The 18,068-nt window shown below is 35.4% G+C and overlaps 1 protein-coding gene across 5 annotated transcripts in view; it reads left to right on the top strand.

Moving 5' to 3' along the window:
* Window positions 1-18,068, top strand: part of SLIT2 (slit guidance ligand 2) — a 266,165-nt gene that overhangs the window by 181,110 nt on the left and 66,987 nt on the right. For 4 of the 5 annotated variants that reach the window (XM_054202906.1, XM_054202904.1, XM_054202908.1 and 1 more), the window contains exons 10-15: window positions 11,380-11,451; window positions 12,119-12,190; window positions 12,717-12,788; window positions 14,693-14,836; window positions 14,965-15,128; window positions 15,880-15,903. In XM_054202906.1, the coding sequence (XP_054058881.1) occupies window positions 11,380-11,451; window positions 12,119-12,190; window positions 12,717-12,788; window positions 14,693-14,836; window positions 14,965-15,128; window positions 15,880-15,903 (548 nt within the window). The remainder of the gene's footprint in view (window positions 1-11,379; window positions 11,452-12,118; window positions 12,191-12,716; window positions 12,789-14,692; window positions 14,837-14,964; window positions 15,129-15,879; window positions 15,904-18,068) is intronic. The other variant, XM_054202905.1, reaches the window with a different exon arrangement.

Here is an 18,068-nt window from a genome sequence, read left to right as displayed (position 1 = left end):
GCCTTCTGGTGTGATAAAGCTCAGAGCAAAATTAAGTATTCAGCATCTCAGTAAATGTAATTCTTAATCTTTATTGACTTAGTACAATTGTATCTGTACCAGTTACACCCTCCCTGCAAAATTAATTCTCCTTTTTATTATCTACATAAACTCACACACAGCTAAATAAGAATACCTAAGCTTTTTTTTTCTCCAGGGTCTGTCTGATAAATGTGATATTATTTGAGAAAGAAATACTTTATATTCCATATGGATTTAAAAAAAATATATCATTGGACTCCCCCAGTTTTTTTAGTGCACCTACTAATTCTGCAGGAAGCACAGAATTAAGAAGGTGCAGAGATGCACCTTTGCCTCTGGGCCAAATGAAAAGGTTTCATACTTTGAGTGACCTACAAGAAACATCTTGGGAACTTAAAAAAATTTCCCATAGCTCTATTATTTGTCTATATTGTAAACGTTATGAGGTAAAATACATTCCCCATAAATGTTACATATTAATAGTCTTCAGCTATTTGTTAGTTAGCATGCCTTACTTTAGCCTTTTTCCATTGACTTAAGCAAAGCATGGTACATTTATTCATTCATTAGAAACATCATAATTTGAGTTGATTTACATTTTTTGTTTAAACCTCTCCCCTTTTCCAGAAATTTTTATGTGATGCTCTTTCAGTGGCGTGTTCAGTCTATTGAGCTTAACCAACTCCAGGGGTATAATGCACCTAGCGCTTTCCTCCTTTGTCATACAGTTCATATATTAAAGCCATTAAAGGTCATTCTTAAGGTTCAAAACTATTACTTTAATTGGTTTTAGAAAGTATAGCCTTTCTAATGGCGATAGCATTTATCAGCCTCTATGCAGGCATTTCTTCCACGTTTTAGTTTTTCAGCACCGTTAATCTCTTTTCACTTGGTTGCATTTCAGAATTCACCTTCTGCGTGAAAATTCATTGAATGATCGGCAGAAATAACTCTGGTTCCCTTCAAACAGAGGCTTTTTGCCACGTGTTCAAACAGACAATCAGAACCCTTACAAATAGTCACCCAGCAACAATTCTATTAGTTGTACTGGTACCTTCTCTCAGAATGGTGTAAGTGACAGGCTATTATTTCAAAAGAATAGGCCAAAAAGCCATTAATGAGCTTGGACTACCTTTTGAAAATGCTGCTCTTGCATTCTTCTGATTTTCTGTTCTCTTCTGTGGCTTGAATACCAGTCAAAGTGGTTCTAAAACCTCTTTCCTTACTGTAGTATTATGAATTAAAGAAAATAAATACAATTGCAATAAGTGTTTCTAAGCAAGGGGGGGAGGATTACCTGCTCTGATGACCACAGCTTTGTATAAATGATTATTAAAGCAAACAAGCATGGAATTAAATTGATTTTCATTTATATTAAACAGCTTAAGTAATCAAAGGAAGAACTTAATTAAATCTCCTTGTGTTTTAGAAGGCTAGCAGTCACTACAATGGTGTTTTGGGGAGGAGGAAGGTTTGCTGGAGGGGAGGGTGACTGGAGCATTGCCACTGTTAACTAAGCAACAGTTGTATAAATAATTTTAGTCTTTGTCAGGGGCAGAAAAGACCCTAAACCGCATAATATATGAAATGAAAAAAGCAAATAGGAGTGAGGAAATTTAACAGTTCACCTTCATAATCCAGTGTAGCGGAAAGTCACTGGCTTCCTAGTGACCATGGCCTTCAGGATAAAGTTGTTCTTTCTTGTGAATGGAGCTTTCTAATGTCTGAATGCCAAAACTAGAAGCTGTACAGTTGTTTCATGATAACTTTATTTACATTTCCCATGAGTTTCCTAATTTCTCCCCTCAGTCTTGTCTCATCTTACCTTCCTGATTTCTGCTATTTTTCTTCATGTTTTCATCTTCCTCCATCTCATTCTCCCTTATACTTTGTTTTCATAAGTCTGTTGATTAATGATTGTGTATTATGCCAAGCACTCAACTACACCTTTGTGAGCCATGTGATATTAAGCAGGATTAAAAGCTCTTGAGATTGCTTCTCACAGTAACACTCAAATTATATTAAAGAAGAAGGGGGGAAAAAAAAGGAAAGGAGAGAAAGGGCGAAAAGAAGAAGGAAAAGAGGGGAAAGGAAATGAGATCTGACAGAACTGAACTTGACAGATGGACTTAACCAAGATAGAGTGACGAGTGACCTGATCACACTGCAGACACTGGGGAGGTGCTTTGCGTAAATGCAGAATTTTATTTGAGAACTGGGAACTCTATGTTTGTATCTTTTCCAAGCTAAGCTTGGCATGTGTACAGTTTCACCATTTCTTTTGTCTTTTAAAATTCATCCCTAGCTAAAAGTCCCAAGTACAGCCTTCAATAAATAAATAGTGAGCAGAGAGACTCTTACAGTGAGATGCAAAGATGATTCTAGGGATGACCCTTTACAGAGAAAAGTCACTTGGGAAGGGTTTGGACACATTTATTGAAGACAATTCAAAGACTCGCAGAGCAGGAAAACTCTGAAACGTGAGAGATAAGGCAGCTTTCTCTATTTTTAGCAGCTCAAAGTGTGATTTGGCTATCTACAGTAGCCTGACAGAAATGAGAGCGAACCCTGCATCTTCGTAGCTTGGAAGGAATGGGTCTGAATGCTGAGGGGCGGATGCGATAAGTTACAAGACATTAAATTGATGATTGTTTTCCAGTCTCTGCATTTGTTTCTGCTTTCTAGTTTAAATCAAAACATTGATCATTTTGGGACTTATACAGAACGTTAGCTCATAAATATCACTTACCTCTTAAGCAGTTAAGCTGGTCTTACACATCCAGTGAAGTTCTGGAAAGGTTTTGCCAAGTTGGTCTGTATATATATACACACACACACATATGTATACATAGTCATTGGTCTTGTTTCATTGTGTATTGTTAAGATTTTTAGTAGGTTGCAAGAATGCTCTCCAATCGTATTTATCTTTTTCCAGAAAATATGTGTTAATCTTCCAGTGCTGCCCTAAGGAGATGGGTCTCTTTGGTCCTACTGTAAAATGTTTCACAACCATTTCATTTTTCTTATGGATCTTTTTGCAACTTTTCTGATTTATCAAAATCTTTTCTTAATTCCTGACATAACAAATGCATACATATAATACTGCCGGTGTATGCAGGTGTCAAGTGAAAAGATGATGTCTACTTATGGATTAAAAAAATATGATAATTATTATAGTATTCATTTGCTTATGAATACAGATACATACTTTGGTCAGTCAGAAGCCAGAAAAATGTGACAGTTTTTGAATTTTCGGAAATTGCTGAATTGAAATAAAGTACATTAAAAGATGCATAACTATGTGCCTTGTGGAGACATTACTATTCGCGAAGTGCCCCTTTGACAAATTCACGTGATCTGGCTAATATTTTCTCAGCTCTTAATCCAACATTCCAAACTTTTGAGAAGCTTCATATAGCTGCCATGTTTTTAAAATTAACTTTTCTTGTATATGCTTCTTTTCAACTGTACTTCATGTGTACTTTTCTTCAAATATTCTCTTATCTTCCTCCCTTCCCAGAGATTTTTAAGACCAATGTTTTTAGACCAATCCTGACTAATGCATTGGACTTGATATTCAATTTTTTACCAGTGGACTAGGGAGGCATTCTGCTTTTCGGTGAAATATAGAGCTTTTGCTTCTGTTTTGATTAAAGTTACTGCATTTTTATGTCCAGACGCTTTTATCAAATAAGAGCATATGATTTTCAGATGCGTTATTATTAGTTACAATGTATTAGTTATACTCTTACCTTTTCCCTAGAAGTTTTTTCAAAAGAATTCACAGGAGTATGGCTTTACATACGGAGGAGGACCAAAAAGGGAACCCAATGAAATGGAAATATCTGGTGCGAAATAGCTGACATGAAACTAAAATTTTAGTATCAATATACACCATGACTGAACCTTCCCACATACTGCTGCACCTAATTTTAAAGGCCACCCTGTTTAGTCTGTTAAGGCAAATACGGCCATTAACTCTGAAAATCTTTGCATGAAAATAAACCTAACCCTACTTTATAATTTTGCTAGAAAGGTTTTATGACTTGCCACTCCTTATCCTAAGTGACACTCGGTTTAGACTGGTCATCTGTGGCATCAATGGTGTGAGTAGAGTTCTCCCTATACACTTTCTTTTTGATTGTGGGAAGGTCAGTGTTTTTTAGCAAAACCAGTATTTATGCTCATTGCAATATAAAACAAAATGTTTGTTTTCTTTATCAAAAATGTGGAAATTTCCTGAAATCTTAAGAACTTTCATATCATATATGCATATTAAAACACAATCATCACATGTGAATAATGAAAAATGTATTATCCGTGGCAGAATGTATTGAATAATTGTGAAACGAATTAAAATTGGGCGAAGGAATCTATTGAGGTATTAACTTCTTTACCTTATTATGTTTAATTTGCCAATACAGATTTCATTTAACTTCCCTTTGGGTTTCCTACCTTAATATTTCGTAGGCAAAACTTAAAATATATTCCATTTGACTGCTTCAAAAATAGATGGTTTTGCTAATTTGATAGCTAATCCTGTCTGCTTAACACGCACGAGAGAAATGATTTGTCATGCTCTTACTCAAATGTCTTCCTAATCTGAAAATTACTGGTAAATCATGTGGCTTTATGTTTTTTTGAAAAAAAAAAAAAAACCAACAACAACAAAAAAAACCCCAACACCTTTCTTATTTTAGTTGTCAGACATAGCAATTTTTGTAGGTAGAATATTTAGTCTGTTGTCTATTAGCATGTGTTCTATGCTGCCATAGTTCACGTCTTTGATTTCGTCATACCCCTGTGTCCTATCTTAAAAACTAATTAAATTCAGAGGGCAGAGGATAAGATAGAGGATAAGAGGACGTAGAGACACAGAACACAACAGGAGAAGAAACATGTGAAACCAGTGCTGGTTTCCAGAGACGCTGGAAGTAGGTACTGGCTAGAATGAACACCGTTCCACCTCTGGGGGTTTTGTGCAAGTTTCTGGTGGGTATTGAAGTAGAAGAGGCACCTTGAGGGACTTCTCTGTACTCTGCCGAGGGAAAGAAAATAACTCAAGCGTGGAATAAGTGAATATTTTATACAGCATGAAGGGAAGCTGGAGAAGGCCCATCTAGCTCTTCCAGAAAAACCCTCCTAGATCTCTGACAGCTGTGCCACACTCCAAAGGTGTTGTTACTCTTAGAATTTGTTTTCACATATGGCTCTTCACCACTGATAACTTTTCCTCAGCAATACTGTGAGTGAAGCTGCTGTAAAAGAAACTATGGATACTGACTTCTCACTACTTTTTATTTCATCATCAATGAAATGCTTTCTTCATTATTTACATATTGCTAAATAAATGGTCCGGTATGCAGCAACCACTTGTGAAAAGTGTTCTCCTTTAGAAAACTTTATTTACATTTTTGTGGCAAATGTATGGTTTAAGTCCATGTATTGTTCAACAGGTGGTAAGGACTCTGCCACCTTGTCTGTCTTGCACAACGGTGGGATTCTCAAGCTAGTGTTTCTGCTCGATGAGAAGAGGTTGACAAGTCACTGCTTGTGATAAGCCAAGAGTATAGCAGGATTGCATCTATTTCTTGTGAACTTAATGCAGTTCTCTGAACAGCTTGAGTAGTTTTTGTAATATAACAACTCTCATCAAAAATAGGCTAATTAGAGAGGCTTTAACTTTACTGTAGGTGACTCAGGCTAATTTCACTGAAGCCACGCTCTGACAGATGCCAAAGTACTGAGCAAGTAATTCTTTAAGAAGTGGTGCGTTTTGCCTACAAAATGAATCTGTAACCATTAAGGAATGTAAAGCCTATCATCATTAATGGTGCTGTAGGGTTCAGAGCACGAGACGGACCTTTCTGTGATGAAAAATTAAACAAATGCAGGTTTGGGACTTGCTTTTGAATAAATGCGATGAATTGTTTAATAGCTTTAGAATGACAATTCTTGTTACTTTTTTGATGTAATGCAGACTAAGGAGTCATCTGTCATTTACAATCAATCCCTTGAGGAAATATTTGATAGAACAATTAGGCTGGATGTTAACAGTTTGGCAAGCTTTAGGGCAACATTGACAGTGATCCTTTATACGCAAATATTTAGGAAACTGTCAACCAGATTTATTAATACACAGAATTAGAGCCTGAAATTCTAAAGCGCAAGTAATACAGTCGTTCAAAATGCATCTTTTGTTTTGTTAGACATGGATGATATCACAGATTTCAACAGAATTCTTTTGCTGCTAAAGTTAGAAGCAATGTTTAGTGGATATAAGCACTCTGGAGGTGCAGTTGTTAAGAAAGAAAAAGAGGTACTTTGTTTAATAGCCTCAAGGATTCCTGTAGCAAAGGGAGACCATTACTGTTTCCTTATTTTAAAAACAAACAAAAAAACCCCAAAACCTGGCAGATGTTGCACATGATGAGAGATGTGTTGGCTGTGTACTGCAGTTCTTCAGATTCAGGAGCTGCACTGAATCCCATCACTGAAATCTATTTTCTGTTTTCTGACAGCTGTTTTTGCCATTTACTTTAAAAGCAGATGGGGAAAATGCAAAGAAGAGCTGTCAATTTTATTACCATGTATAATCAGCATCTGTGCAATACATCAGACTCATTGCACAGCTTACACTTTCTTCTCTGTGGTAAAAATTCTTTTGGGGTTTCTTGACAAGCTTCTCGCAGACTTTTTGTAGATGAGTAGATGCTGGCATTAAAAGTGTAGATTAATTAACTGCTAAATCTACTATCGTGTTGGCCAAATTTACTTAATTGAGATGTTATATTCTGATTGTTTAATTATAAAATATATAAAATTAAATAAATATATATATAAAATAAATAATAAAAAAATAAAAATAAAAATATAAAATATATGGCTAATTTGCCATGTTCAAATTTGTGTTTTCTTAAGGAAGATGTTTCATTTTGTTTTATCGTTACAAAATGTTTTTTTTTAGATATATGTCTGACCCCCTAACACCCATTTAGGTGCAGCACATCTCTGTGCAGTATTTTTTACCTTTTTGTACTAAGCAGGCTTAGTATACTGTACCCCATCTGCATGACTTAAAATAAAAATGATTCTGTGGAGAACAGGGTGTTCTTCATTCCCAGTCTGCCTTCTTTCCTGCTGCAGAAGTCTTTCATAGAAATGACTTTTTATAGTGGGAAAATAAGCTAGTTTAAAAGTGTCAGTATAAATAAGCATGTTGTCTGTCTCTCTAAGTGCGGAAGGAGTAATCAGTGATGGTGTGCTGCGGGCTCGTAGTAGGGAACAGCATCCTCCTGGAAAGTGTCAAGTGATTTACATGTCACAGGGCTCTCTGGGGACCGGGTGGGAAGAATCCGTCTGGTGGCTGGGGACCTACTTTGATTTGATTTGATTAGGTTGGAAGTCACAACTGCAGAAGCACCTTTGTTTCTTAGAACAGTAGGTGGTTGTACATTACGGCGTCTGCAGTGATAAGCAGAGGGGAAAGTTTTAGAAAATGAAATGCTCACAGTACATTTCCTTGATAGGAGAGATTAGGGAATAGTCTTCAAAAAAGGTTTCAACCAGTTTGGCAGCGTTAAAAGACAGTAAAACACTTATGTATTGATGCAGGACTTCTTTGAAGTGAAACACTAAAAGGAGCAGGAGACTTAATACTAAGAGCATTAATTAGCGTTTGCGTGGTGGTGGGCAGAGTACTTCTTATACACGAGGCAGTGCAAGCTTTGATGAAGCATGTACTTAACTGTCTTCCTCCATTATCTTATCTTATTAAATATGCTACTAAAATTGACTGTGGCTTTTGAAAAAGAAACCACCGAGGCACTGTTTATGATACATAGATGTTCATTTATAAAAAAGAATGACTTCTGGGATGACTTTGAAAGGGGATGTTGTGCACAAAATTTAATACAAGTTCCATGGAAAAATACTGATATTAGCTTTTTGTTCTTCTGTAATATAATAGTACTCCTGGCCATGTCATTCGTGAGCACTTAATAGCTGATTTTTTCAGTAATAGATAACTACCACCCATACTATTCCAGAATTAAAAATGTTTCATTTAATATGAGGAATTAATATAAAGGATTTTTTAATTACTGTGGGTTTTATCAGTAGAATGCAAATTTCCTTTAGATATTAGTGTGTCTGTGCTTTGTGACCCTGGAATATATCTAATTAGATTTTCTCTGGAATAGTGGATGCAAATTTGCACTCTGTGAAATTCAGCTGATTCTAGGAAGATAAAGCAGAAGATTAGAGGATAACAAAGCTTGAAAATGTGAATTTGATTTACTTTCTTTACAGACAAAGTAGGATATAAAAGATTTTTCTTCTGTGTTTATATAATCTTCTTTTTCCTTTCTTATACTAATCTCATTTTCTAAAATGTGATGTGTCTTAGTACGTACACTTTGGCGTGAGTTAAGAAAAGACATACTTAGATGATCCTACTATAACAAATCCTTTATCCAGAAGAGCTTGTAAATTTATCCCAACACTGCACAGTCTGTCTATTAGACTATAAATTTCTCACTAAAAGGAAACGTTAGGTAAAGTTGACATGGAGTTCATTTTACATATCCACCAGTGAATTGGTCGTTCGCTCTATTAGAACTGCTAGAAAATTAGCTTTCAGAAATATACTGTAGTAGTACTTCTTCAGGTTTTGGACCAATGTAATTTGTAGACAAATTGGGCAGCAGTAAATTAAATCTGCTATTTCATCTTCTCATACAAAATGGCATGCATGTATCCTGTAAGGTACTTCAGTTTATAGAACTAACATCTATTTAAATTAAGAGAGTAAACTGGAAAATACTTTGTGTCTTAATTTAACACTAGACCTTGTCTTTCTCGAGTTACATGCCACCGCGTGTCTAGTTAAGAGCATTATATGTTTAAAGACAGGTGAACGCAGACTGGAGCCCCTCCAGCGCTAGGTCACAAATCTCTACATCATGGGCTAATAAGCAGCACTTATAAATGAGGCTTGTGGCAGCCTTATGTGGGAGCACTGCCGCTGCAATATCTATCTTTTCCAATATGCACTGAGGCATTTTTCCCCAGTGACTCCCTCCAGCAGCTCAGGTCCTCCTCTGTAATATGGCCTGACCCTTCCCTGTCCTTTTTACCGCCCCCTCCCCTTTCCAGTCCTCTGTGTGTGCCCTACGCGTTTCCCTTTCTTTGGCTGGTTTTCAAAGCCACACACCTGATAAATATCTGGTCAGGCTGTCCCTGGTGGTTAGGCAGTTGGTTGCTGCCAAATACAGTGTGTAACAGGAATGGATGGATGGCTGCCATTCCCTTCATGGATGGGTTAATTTGGTTTCTCAACTCCTTCCCATTGCTAAAATAAGGAAATTTTTAGAAATTTATTATCTGAACGTTTTACCTCTCTTTGACCTAGCCAGCTGAGTAGAAAACTGTCTATCTAGATGATGAGCGTGCATAATCTTTTTTTTTCTGTGGAAACTAAGCTAAAAATGTAGCGCAAGAACAAAAAATACTTGGGTTTGGTCTAACTTGGTGTTGACCTTTAACTTAAGCAAGTTTTTATTTATTCAGATGTTTTTACATCTACTCAAGGGTACTGGAGAAGGGTGACCTTGTTCCGTTATGGCCTAGCCAGTATTCCTGGTCTGATGCAAAATGTGTTTCATGGGTCCAAAAGGCTCAGCCAAGGTGAAGAAAGCGTCTGAAAGAATATCGTGTTTATGGAAAAACTTAACAGTCTTGTGCCATGCGATTCCCTGCAGTGTTTAAAATGTACCTGAAAACTGTAGCAAGGTCGCAACATTTTCCTAGTTAAGGACTTTTTTTAAATATGAGCCCTGCCTAAAACAGCTCCAATGAAGTGAGATTTTCTGTGTGTTAGGAAGATTTTTTCGAGGCTTTTTTTTTTCTTGGCTTCTTTATAAGCCATTTAAGAGCAAATTCGGCTAAGGTAGAGCATGGTCAGACTTAAAAGAGATTTTGAGTATTAAATGTATAAGTATCTCCATCTGAACAAAACTTCACAAAAGCAGTAAAAAAACTTTAAGAGTTTTTAGCTGAACTAAAGAGTTCAGCTATACTGTGATCTCTGGAGAAACTTTTACTTTTAAGAAATAATTGTTGTAAGAATAGTTTCTTGGAAAGACTTACTCAAAGTGAATATGTGAGGTTATTAGTTACACTGTGCACACACAGAGACTGGTACGCCTCTCTAGCAGAGCAAAAGTGAAACAGAAGAGAGTTAATAGTACAAGGGTAAAAGGAAAAAAATAGGCTAATATTCCTGCATCTAGATTTAAAAAGGCCTTTGTTGATACCTGTGCATGGAAGAGGGAAATAGAAAGCTTATTAGATAAGCATGGTATATACATTTGAATAATACTGCCTTTTCCTGTTGTACCTTTTTGTATAAATAGTTTCATTCCTTATGTCTACATAATAGAAGTTCTTGCACTGCCATAACCATGAAATACTGTGGTGAGAAGAAGTAGCTTCTATTTTAAATGTGTTTATTGCTGAATCTTTTGAGTTGTTGGCAAGTGGGCCATAGGTCTGTATTAGCATAGACTTCCCATATGCAAAGCTCTGGAAGTTGAAAAAATTCTTGGAAAACTGTTTCCACCAGCAAATTCACACTTTGCGGTATGGCAAGTTTCAGTCACAGTCACTATACATACAACGCAAACGTGGCCTACAACATAAACTACAATTTTAGATAAAGATAGTTGTGTAAAAGAAGTTAGAAGTGTCTCTGTGCAATCCTAGTATTATATCTTAAAGAAAATGTGTTACATAGTGTATCTAAAGAAATCACGTGCGCATGTTTAAAAATACGGCATTTGCCTTACTGCAGGTAGCAACGTATGTTATTTGTTCTCTAGGAATATTCCTCTCTCCTTTCTTATGGTTTCCATATTTGAATGATTAACTCACAGAATTCTTTAGACATTTCTAAATAAAACTTACTATAAAAATTGCTCTATGTGAATAATACATAGAGTGTCAACTAACACTAACTCAAGTTTGACTTTTTTAATGACAATTCTAGCTTAAATTTTACAAAAATCTTGTGTGCTCTTAAAATAAGTTTTCTTTAGATACAAAATCAAGATTGGATTTTAATTTACAACATTTTAATTACACTCAATTAGTTAAAAGGTTTGGTTTTACAGACAAAACCTGATTTTTTGTAATGCAAACTGAAATAAAATGACCTTGTTTCTCAAGATGAAAATTATACTGAAAAAGAAAGCAAAAGCAGCCTTCTTTATTAAAGTCTATCTGTTCTATTTTGTTGTGGCTTTAGATTGCTGTTTGGCTTTGGGTTTGTATTTTTATGTTGTTACTATTCTTTTGCAGACGATTAGAACAAAATTCAATCAAGGTCATACCTCCTGGAGCTTTCTCACCATATAAAAAGCTTCGAAGAATGTAAGTACCCAGTAATTTAGATTTAATTTTTTATTTTCATATACATATACACACACAGAGAGATATATATAGATAGGTAGATAGATATATAAAAAAAAAAAAACAAGTCGAGGTCATACAAGGAACTACAGTCAATGTGTGAGCATTTAAGAAAGTTTGACTACTGGAAGATTAACTGATACGGCAGCCTAGGTATTAAGACCATATAGCATCTTTGTCACATTAATAATAATTGTGTTTTTACCAAGTGTTGAAATTATTTAATATTGTTCTGTGTAGAAGCAATATGCTACTGTAGTGAATGTTCTATTAAAAAAATTCATTAATGGGGATAAGCCTCTGTTATTTCAGAATACCTTTGAGGCAATATAGTCCTGTAGCCATGGCAAACAGAGAATTCTTTATAAAACGTACTGAAGCAATTAGGAAAAGTAAATCCTATTGTAAGTTTTTTTCAAACATTTGAAAGGTCGATTTTTAACCATGCATTTTGTTTCAGTGTACTGGCAATTTTAGTGGTTTTTTTATTAAAATTCTTTGGCAGTGTCTCACATAAATATTTTAATTTCTCTATCTCTTCCATGACTAATTCTAATTACATATTATTTTAATGTTTTCTCTTTTCAAAATAGCTTGGATTAATTGAATCAAATTTCATTTATTTCAGTGACCTGAGCAATAACCAGATCTCTGAAGCAGCTCCAGATGCTTTCCAGGGCTTACGTTCACTCAATTCACTGTAGGTATCTGTTTGACATGTAAAAACAGAAGCAAATTTCTCACATTCTTATAGTGAAATTATTCTGGATTTTTGACTCTCTGCAGAATTTTCATATGGATTTGATCAATTCAGAAAGCTGTAAAAATAATTTCAGAATGTTAGAGTGATGACTGAATATTGTATCACAGCTGGACACTAAAAATGTATGTTTTTTTTATAAATACGTTCATGGCAAAGAGTTGAACAAAAGCAAACATTTCTTTTATTCCCCAGTTAGTTGTTCTTACAAACAGCAAATCCACTTACCAAGGTCCCTTGGTAAGGCTGTAAACAGTGAGGTGCTGATTCTGCTGAGAGCTCTTTGGGGAACACACCTGTTGGGACAATGCGTGACCCTGCTACCTCACAGGACCGCAATGCATCAAGTTGTTGCTGTTAAATTCCCTTCAGGAAAATGGAAATTTCTTTACTTTTAAAGTCAAAATCGCATAGTATATGCCTTTTATAATGGCGGCTTTATTTGCTTTATTATTTCCTGGTGCAGCGTCCTCTATGGCAATAAAATTACAGAACTTCCAAAGGGCCTATTTGAAGGACTCTTTTCTCTGCAATTGCTGTGAGTATTTATTTATTTTTTTAATATTTATTCTATTTTTGGATGACTCTGAAGGGTAAACTTGATATATGCCTGGAGAAGTGGCAGAAAATCCTGTATATAAGATCAGAGTATAATAAAACCAAATTACGTTAAAGCCAAAGGAGTCAAGAGTGTTGTAGGCGAGCTTGACAGTCGTCCACAAATTTCATCATATCTCAGTTCACGTCTCAGCCTAAAATAATTAAAATGAAACTATTCTTTTGCGTGGAATTGATAAGGATAAAACATGTAACATACTGTCTTGCCCTGTAAACAGTTAATAGTATGTATGAAGTTGTGTGGGAACCATAGAAGGAATATTGGAATGTTTTATACAGAGAAAATATGTAGGGGGAATGCTATGTAATTGTATTTCTCGTTGTACCCATAGAAGAACAGAGTTGCAGTACAGTTTCATTGATGACTTTTAATGTTTTCTGACACTCTTCTCTGTACAATTTTTTCACTCTGTGAACTTCAGATGCTGTTTCATTTAGCACTTCGGAAATGTCCATGTATAGTCTTATAAACCATTTCTATTTAGATTTAATACTGGGAATAAAGAAGAATGTCATGCTGATATGTTTACCAACTATTTTCAATATTTAGCAGAAGAGGCTGTGCATTAGTTGTAACATGTAGAAGAAATTCTTGAAATAGGCCATAAAAAAATGGTGGAAGAAGTTGTCCCAGAATAACTGACTCGTTGATTTAAAACTTCTTCCTAAAGAATTTAAGACTTCTTCCTGCTTGATTCGAAGTATTTAATGTCCAGACTTCATAGTGGAGTGATTGGCAAAATGTCTATTACTAACAACTCATGGAAGATGGCAGATCAGTAAGCAAACACAAAGAAAATGCAAGTTCTAGCACCACCTAGAGGTTTACTTTTTGATTTATTTTAGTCACAAACTAGTATAGTAGTGGGCGGTTATGCATTCCTGTTTTCCTTTAAAGAGATTTTAGCTATAACAACATAATTCAGGTTTTGTATAAAAAAACCAAACAAAACCAAGGAAGAGACATCTCTGAGCTTCTGTTTATTCTGTATGAAAAAAATGCCCATAGCTTGATATACTTTGCATAGACAATACATTTCAGTCTAAAAGTAAATTTCTACTTGTGTGGTGAAACTTTTTATCAGAGCATTGGTTAACTCCACCAGTCCATTCCATTTCTGGCTGGAAATAGGAAAAAAATCAAAAATATTTGGTTATAAAAATGCATCCAGTTGAATGACTTTGTTGGTGGTTTTTTTCTTCTTCAAGAGCATCAAGGAGTTGGTTTAGATTGGCGTGTTTGTTTTAACTTCAGAAGTCTGGGAGGTACAGGGAAGAAAAGGTTCCCTTTGAAGATGGAGAGGAAAAGGGATCCAAGACAGATTTGGATATATTCCATGCCACCGGTTTTTACTACAACTCTGTTAATGCGGCAGCATGCTGATTAGTAACATATAATTAAAAGTGCCACTGCACATCTCTTCCAGCTAATGAACACAGTGTTCAGTACCCTTTTTGTTTGTTTATTTATTTGGCAAAAGGAACTAGTTTTCCTTGCAGATACTTGATTTTTTAAGCTTGTTTCTGTGCACAGACAAATACCACACACACACGTTCTTACCGAGACATGCAAGAAATGTGATTTTGGCTGAACAAACCCACACATTTCAACCCCAAGGTGCAAACATATAGGAATAATTACAGAGTACCTAAGTAAGATATTTCAATTCACTGAAATCCCTTATGTCACCATCAATTAATATTTGTTACTATGTCTCTTGTTCTGGTTACAAATGTGCACAAAGACTTATCTGTGACAAATGCTGAAGCTGCAGCGACACTGAGCGAATTCTTTCAATTTTATAATTGTATTCTATTAAACAGATTATTGAATGCCAACAAGATCAATTGCCTGCGAGTTGATGCTTTTCAAGATCTGCACAACTTGAATCTTCTTTCTTTGTATGACAACAAGCTTCAGACCATTGCAAAAGGCACCTTCTCACCCCTACGTGCAATTCAGACCTTGTATGTATGCTCGTGTTTGTGGTTGTCTTTAGTATGACTTCCTATTCTACGGTGTACTAAAAATATCGGGAACTGCTGAGACCAAAGGGAAATAATGTGTGAAATTATTATTTTTTCCTTCATGAAAGGCATTTGGCTCAGAACCCATTTATCTGTGACTGCCATCTGAAGTGGCTGGCGGATTATCTTCATACAAACCCCATTGAGACCAGTGGTGCCCGTTGCACCAGTCCCCGCCGTCTAGCAAACAAAAGGATCGGCCAGATCAAAAGCAAGAAATTCCGCTGCTCAGGTAATTTTCTTCATTCAGCTGCTATTTTTCTTTTATTGGCAAACACCGCGGTTATAGAAGTTCTAATGAAGGCAGCTGGCTCTCTACGGAATTATTAAACATTGCAGAATCTTTTTTAGTTCTTTGACTGAAGGGGGGGAAATCATGGAAGTCATAGACCATTGGATCATGGAACATTACTATAGTTAACACATTTGGCACTATTTCTGAGTAGCATTAAATCTAACAAAAGAAATGCAATATATAATACTTCAGAATGAAATGCTAAAGTTATTCACTACAAGTATCACCAACATAAATCATTTTGTAAAAGTTCCACAAGGCTCTGGAGTATGCGAAAGATCTAAAAATTTCTAGCTAAATATGGAAACATGACATATTCGTTTTATAACAGGGAGCTTACCTCATACTGAAATTTACTGTTTTCTTTTTCTAATCTTATTCCATTTCCTACTTACATTTCTCTAAATGCTAACTTTTGTCATATGGTATCCAGCTGTTCCAGGTGCATTTCACATTCTACAATTTATTCAGTCTCAAGTGCAAATACCAGATGAGAACTGTTTGCTATCCATGTTCCGGATACATTTATGACTATTCACACTTTGTTGTTTATCAGCTCTCGTTGTGAATACACATTTTTTCACTTAATTATCTGTAGTTAACTGTAGTCCATACTTAATCTAATAAAACTCATTCTTTGCTTGCTGACATTCAGGTGCATCTTCTATTTTTTTTTCTCTTTATTTAGCTAAAGAACAGTATTTCATTCCAGGTAGGTTTGGCTCTGCAGTGAGATTGACTAACTGCAGATACTCTCTCCCTTTCCCCAAAAAAGCAAAGTTTGTTATAGCTTTTAGGAAACTGATGCATGTGTATTAACATTAGTCAATACCTGTAGCTACACATAGTTTTCCTTTGTAGATTACTAGTAGCTCTGTTTTCTGAATACTAGAGCTTAGCATGCAGCTCCATTTACTTTTTTTTTTCTCTCACAATTTTGCACAGAACCTACCAAAAAGTTATACCTCTGCTTAAATTATTTAGAAGGTTGCACCTGCTAGTTCATATTTCAATTGACACCTTTACTTACCTTGTACTTTGCCTTTCTGCCACTACTGTCTTTAAAATGTAGCTCCCGAGCTGCTTTTAAACACAGGAAGCCATATTACCATCAAAGAGCTAGTACAACTTTAAGAAACAAACATTTTACAAACGAACATTTACTTGCCTTGCTTTCATGCTGTACACTGGCTGCAGCTACCGCTTGCTCGCCCTCCTTCCGTTTGGAAAATCGCAGTGGAATGCTTGGAAAAGAAAGCTGATATTCTTCATTAAAGGCATTCTGTGGTCACACGGATACAGTGAATCAGAAATGCTTTCCATTAAAGAAAATGCAACTTCAGAGTTGGGGTGAAACAGCAATTTACACACCGCTTTGAGCGACAATAAGTCTATGATATTTTCACAAAAGATTTACTGATGTTGGCCCTAGCTCTTTGAAATATGTTTCTGTCTTTATTTTACCTTGCTTGTCAGGTGTGTGCACTGATTTCTTAATAGAAAAAAAAAACAACGATGCACTTGCATTATGTTCCTAACAGATTATAAATGATTGATTGGCAAAATAAACAAGGGAATAATGAATCTATTGATGAATTACAGTATGTGATTTGCAAGCAGGGTGTTCTACCGTAGTTTAATATCTAGAAAAATATCTACAATAATTGATTATGACACCAGTGCACTTGTTCTTTCAAATACTGCAGGTATATTGTCATTCTGCACTGTCTGAAGTACTGATTTATTGATTGGTCTTAGTCTTTGTCTTTTAAGCTGGTACGTTTCACAGCTCTTCTCCTAATGCTGTGTGATGTATCACCTAAATTTGCAGCAATCACGTGAAGTTCTTCATGCCCTCATACTAATATGTTGGTTTGAATATGAAAAAAAGACAAAATGAAACACAAAATAAGGCAGCAATTTGTCAGCATTGGCAGCCGCAAAAATGTGTTTTAAAGCAGCATAAAACAGAGGGGGATTCAATTTCTCAAACCTGTAGTACCGCTCAATTCCTTAATGAGTAGAACAGCTGTATTCCTGCCACAGAGTGACTTCTACTCAACCTTGCCAGCACAACTTTTGTCTCTGAGTTAGAAGCATTTTCTTGCCAGCAAATGTCTTCACAGCCTGTTTATGATATGGCCACACATGCAGTTTCGGTTTGTTTACGTACCCTTTAAAAAATGCTATTCCTGGGAAAAAAAAAAATTAAATTAATCAAAAAGTGCTACAGACTTGCTTCTTGAAATACAGCTTTTGTGCTTTCTCTTTCTATTAGGTTATCAGGGAGATGCTGCATAAAATTCTTTTAGTTGCTGAAGACCTGGTCCCTGAATATTTTAGTTGTTCACTTGAAACTGCTAACAGTGATTTACTCTGGATGCAGGAGGAAAAAAATGTATTTGTAGCTTTGGTTTTGGGTAATAAAAAGTGCTAAAAAGACTTATTTACACTTCAGTAAATACTATAAAAACATTAGCATTTCTTTAAAAACTTAAATATTTTTATATTTGTTTTAAATACTTTATTGGGAGATCTTGATCTTGACAGTAGGAAGTCTTAGAATTTCATTAAAGTAATTTGGAAGACTAAAGTTTATACAAGTATTAAATCATTAATTTGAAAAAATATCATTTGTCAGCTAAATCATAGTAATATTCCATGTAGTTATATCACGTGTGTTACTTAGACATTTACAAACTCTAGAAAACATTATATGTGATGACTGTTGGGTTTTTTTTTTTCTCCCCTGAGGAATCTGTTTCTCCTGTGTTTCTTTGGTTTATTAAGGTTTTAAGTGGCATGGCATATATGTATGTTCAAGGGAGCAGCTTTTAAAGAATACATTCAAAATAGTGAAGAATGATGCATGGGGGG

Source organism: Rissa tridactyla, chromosome 5, assembly GCF_028500815.1.
Source record: "Rissa tridactyla isolate bRisTri1 chromosome 5, bRisTri1.patW.cur.20221130, whole genome shotgun sequence".
In the NCBI taxonomy this organism is placed as follows: domain Eukaryota; kingdom Metazoa; phylum Chordata; class Aves; order Charadriiformes; family Laridae; genus Rissa; species Rissa tridactyla.
The sequence above is the reverse complement of the archived record's forward strand: the minus strand, read 5'-3'. Positions and strand labels throughout refer to the sequence as shown.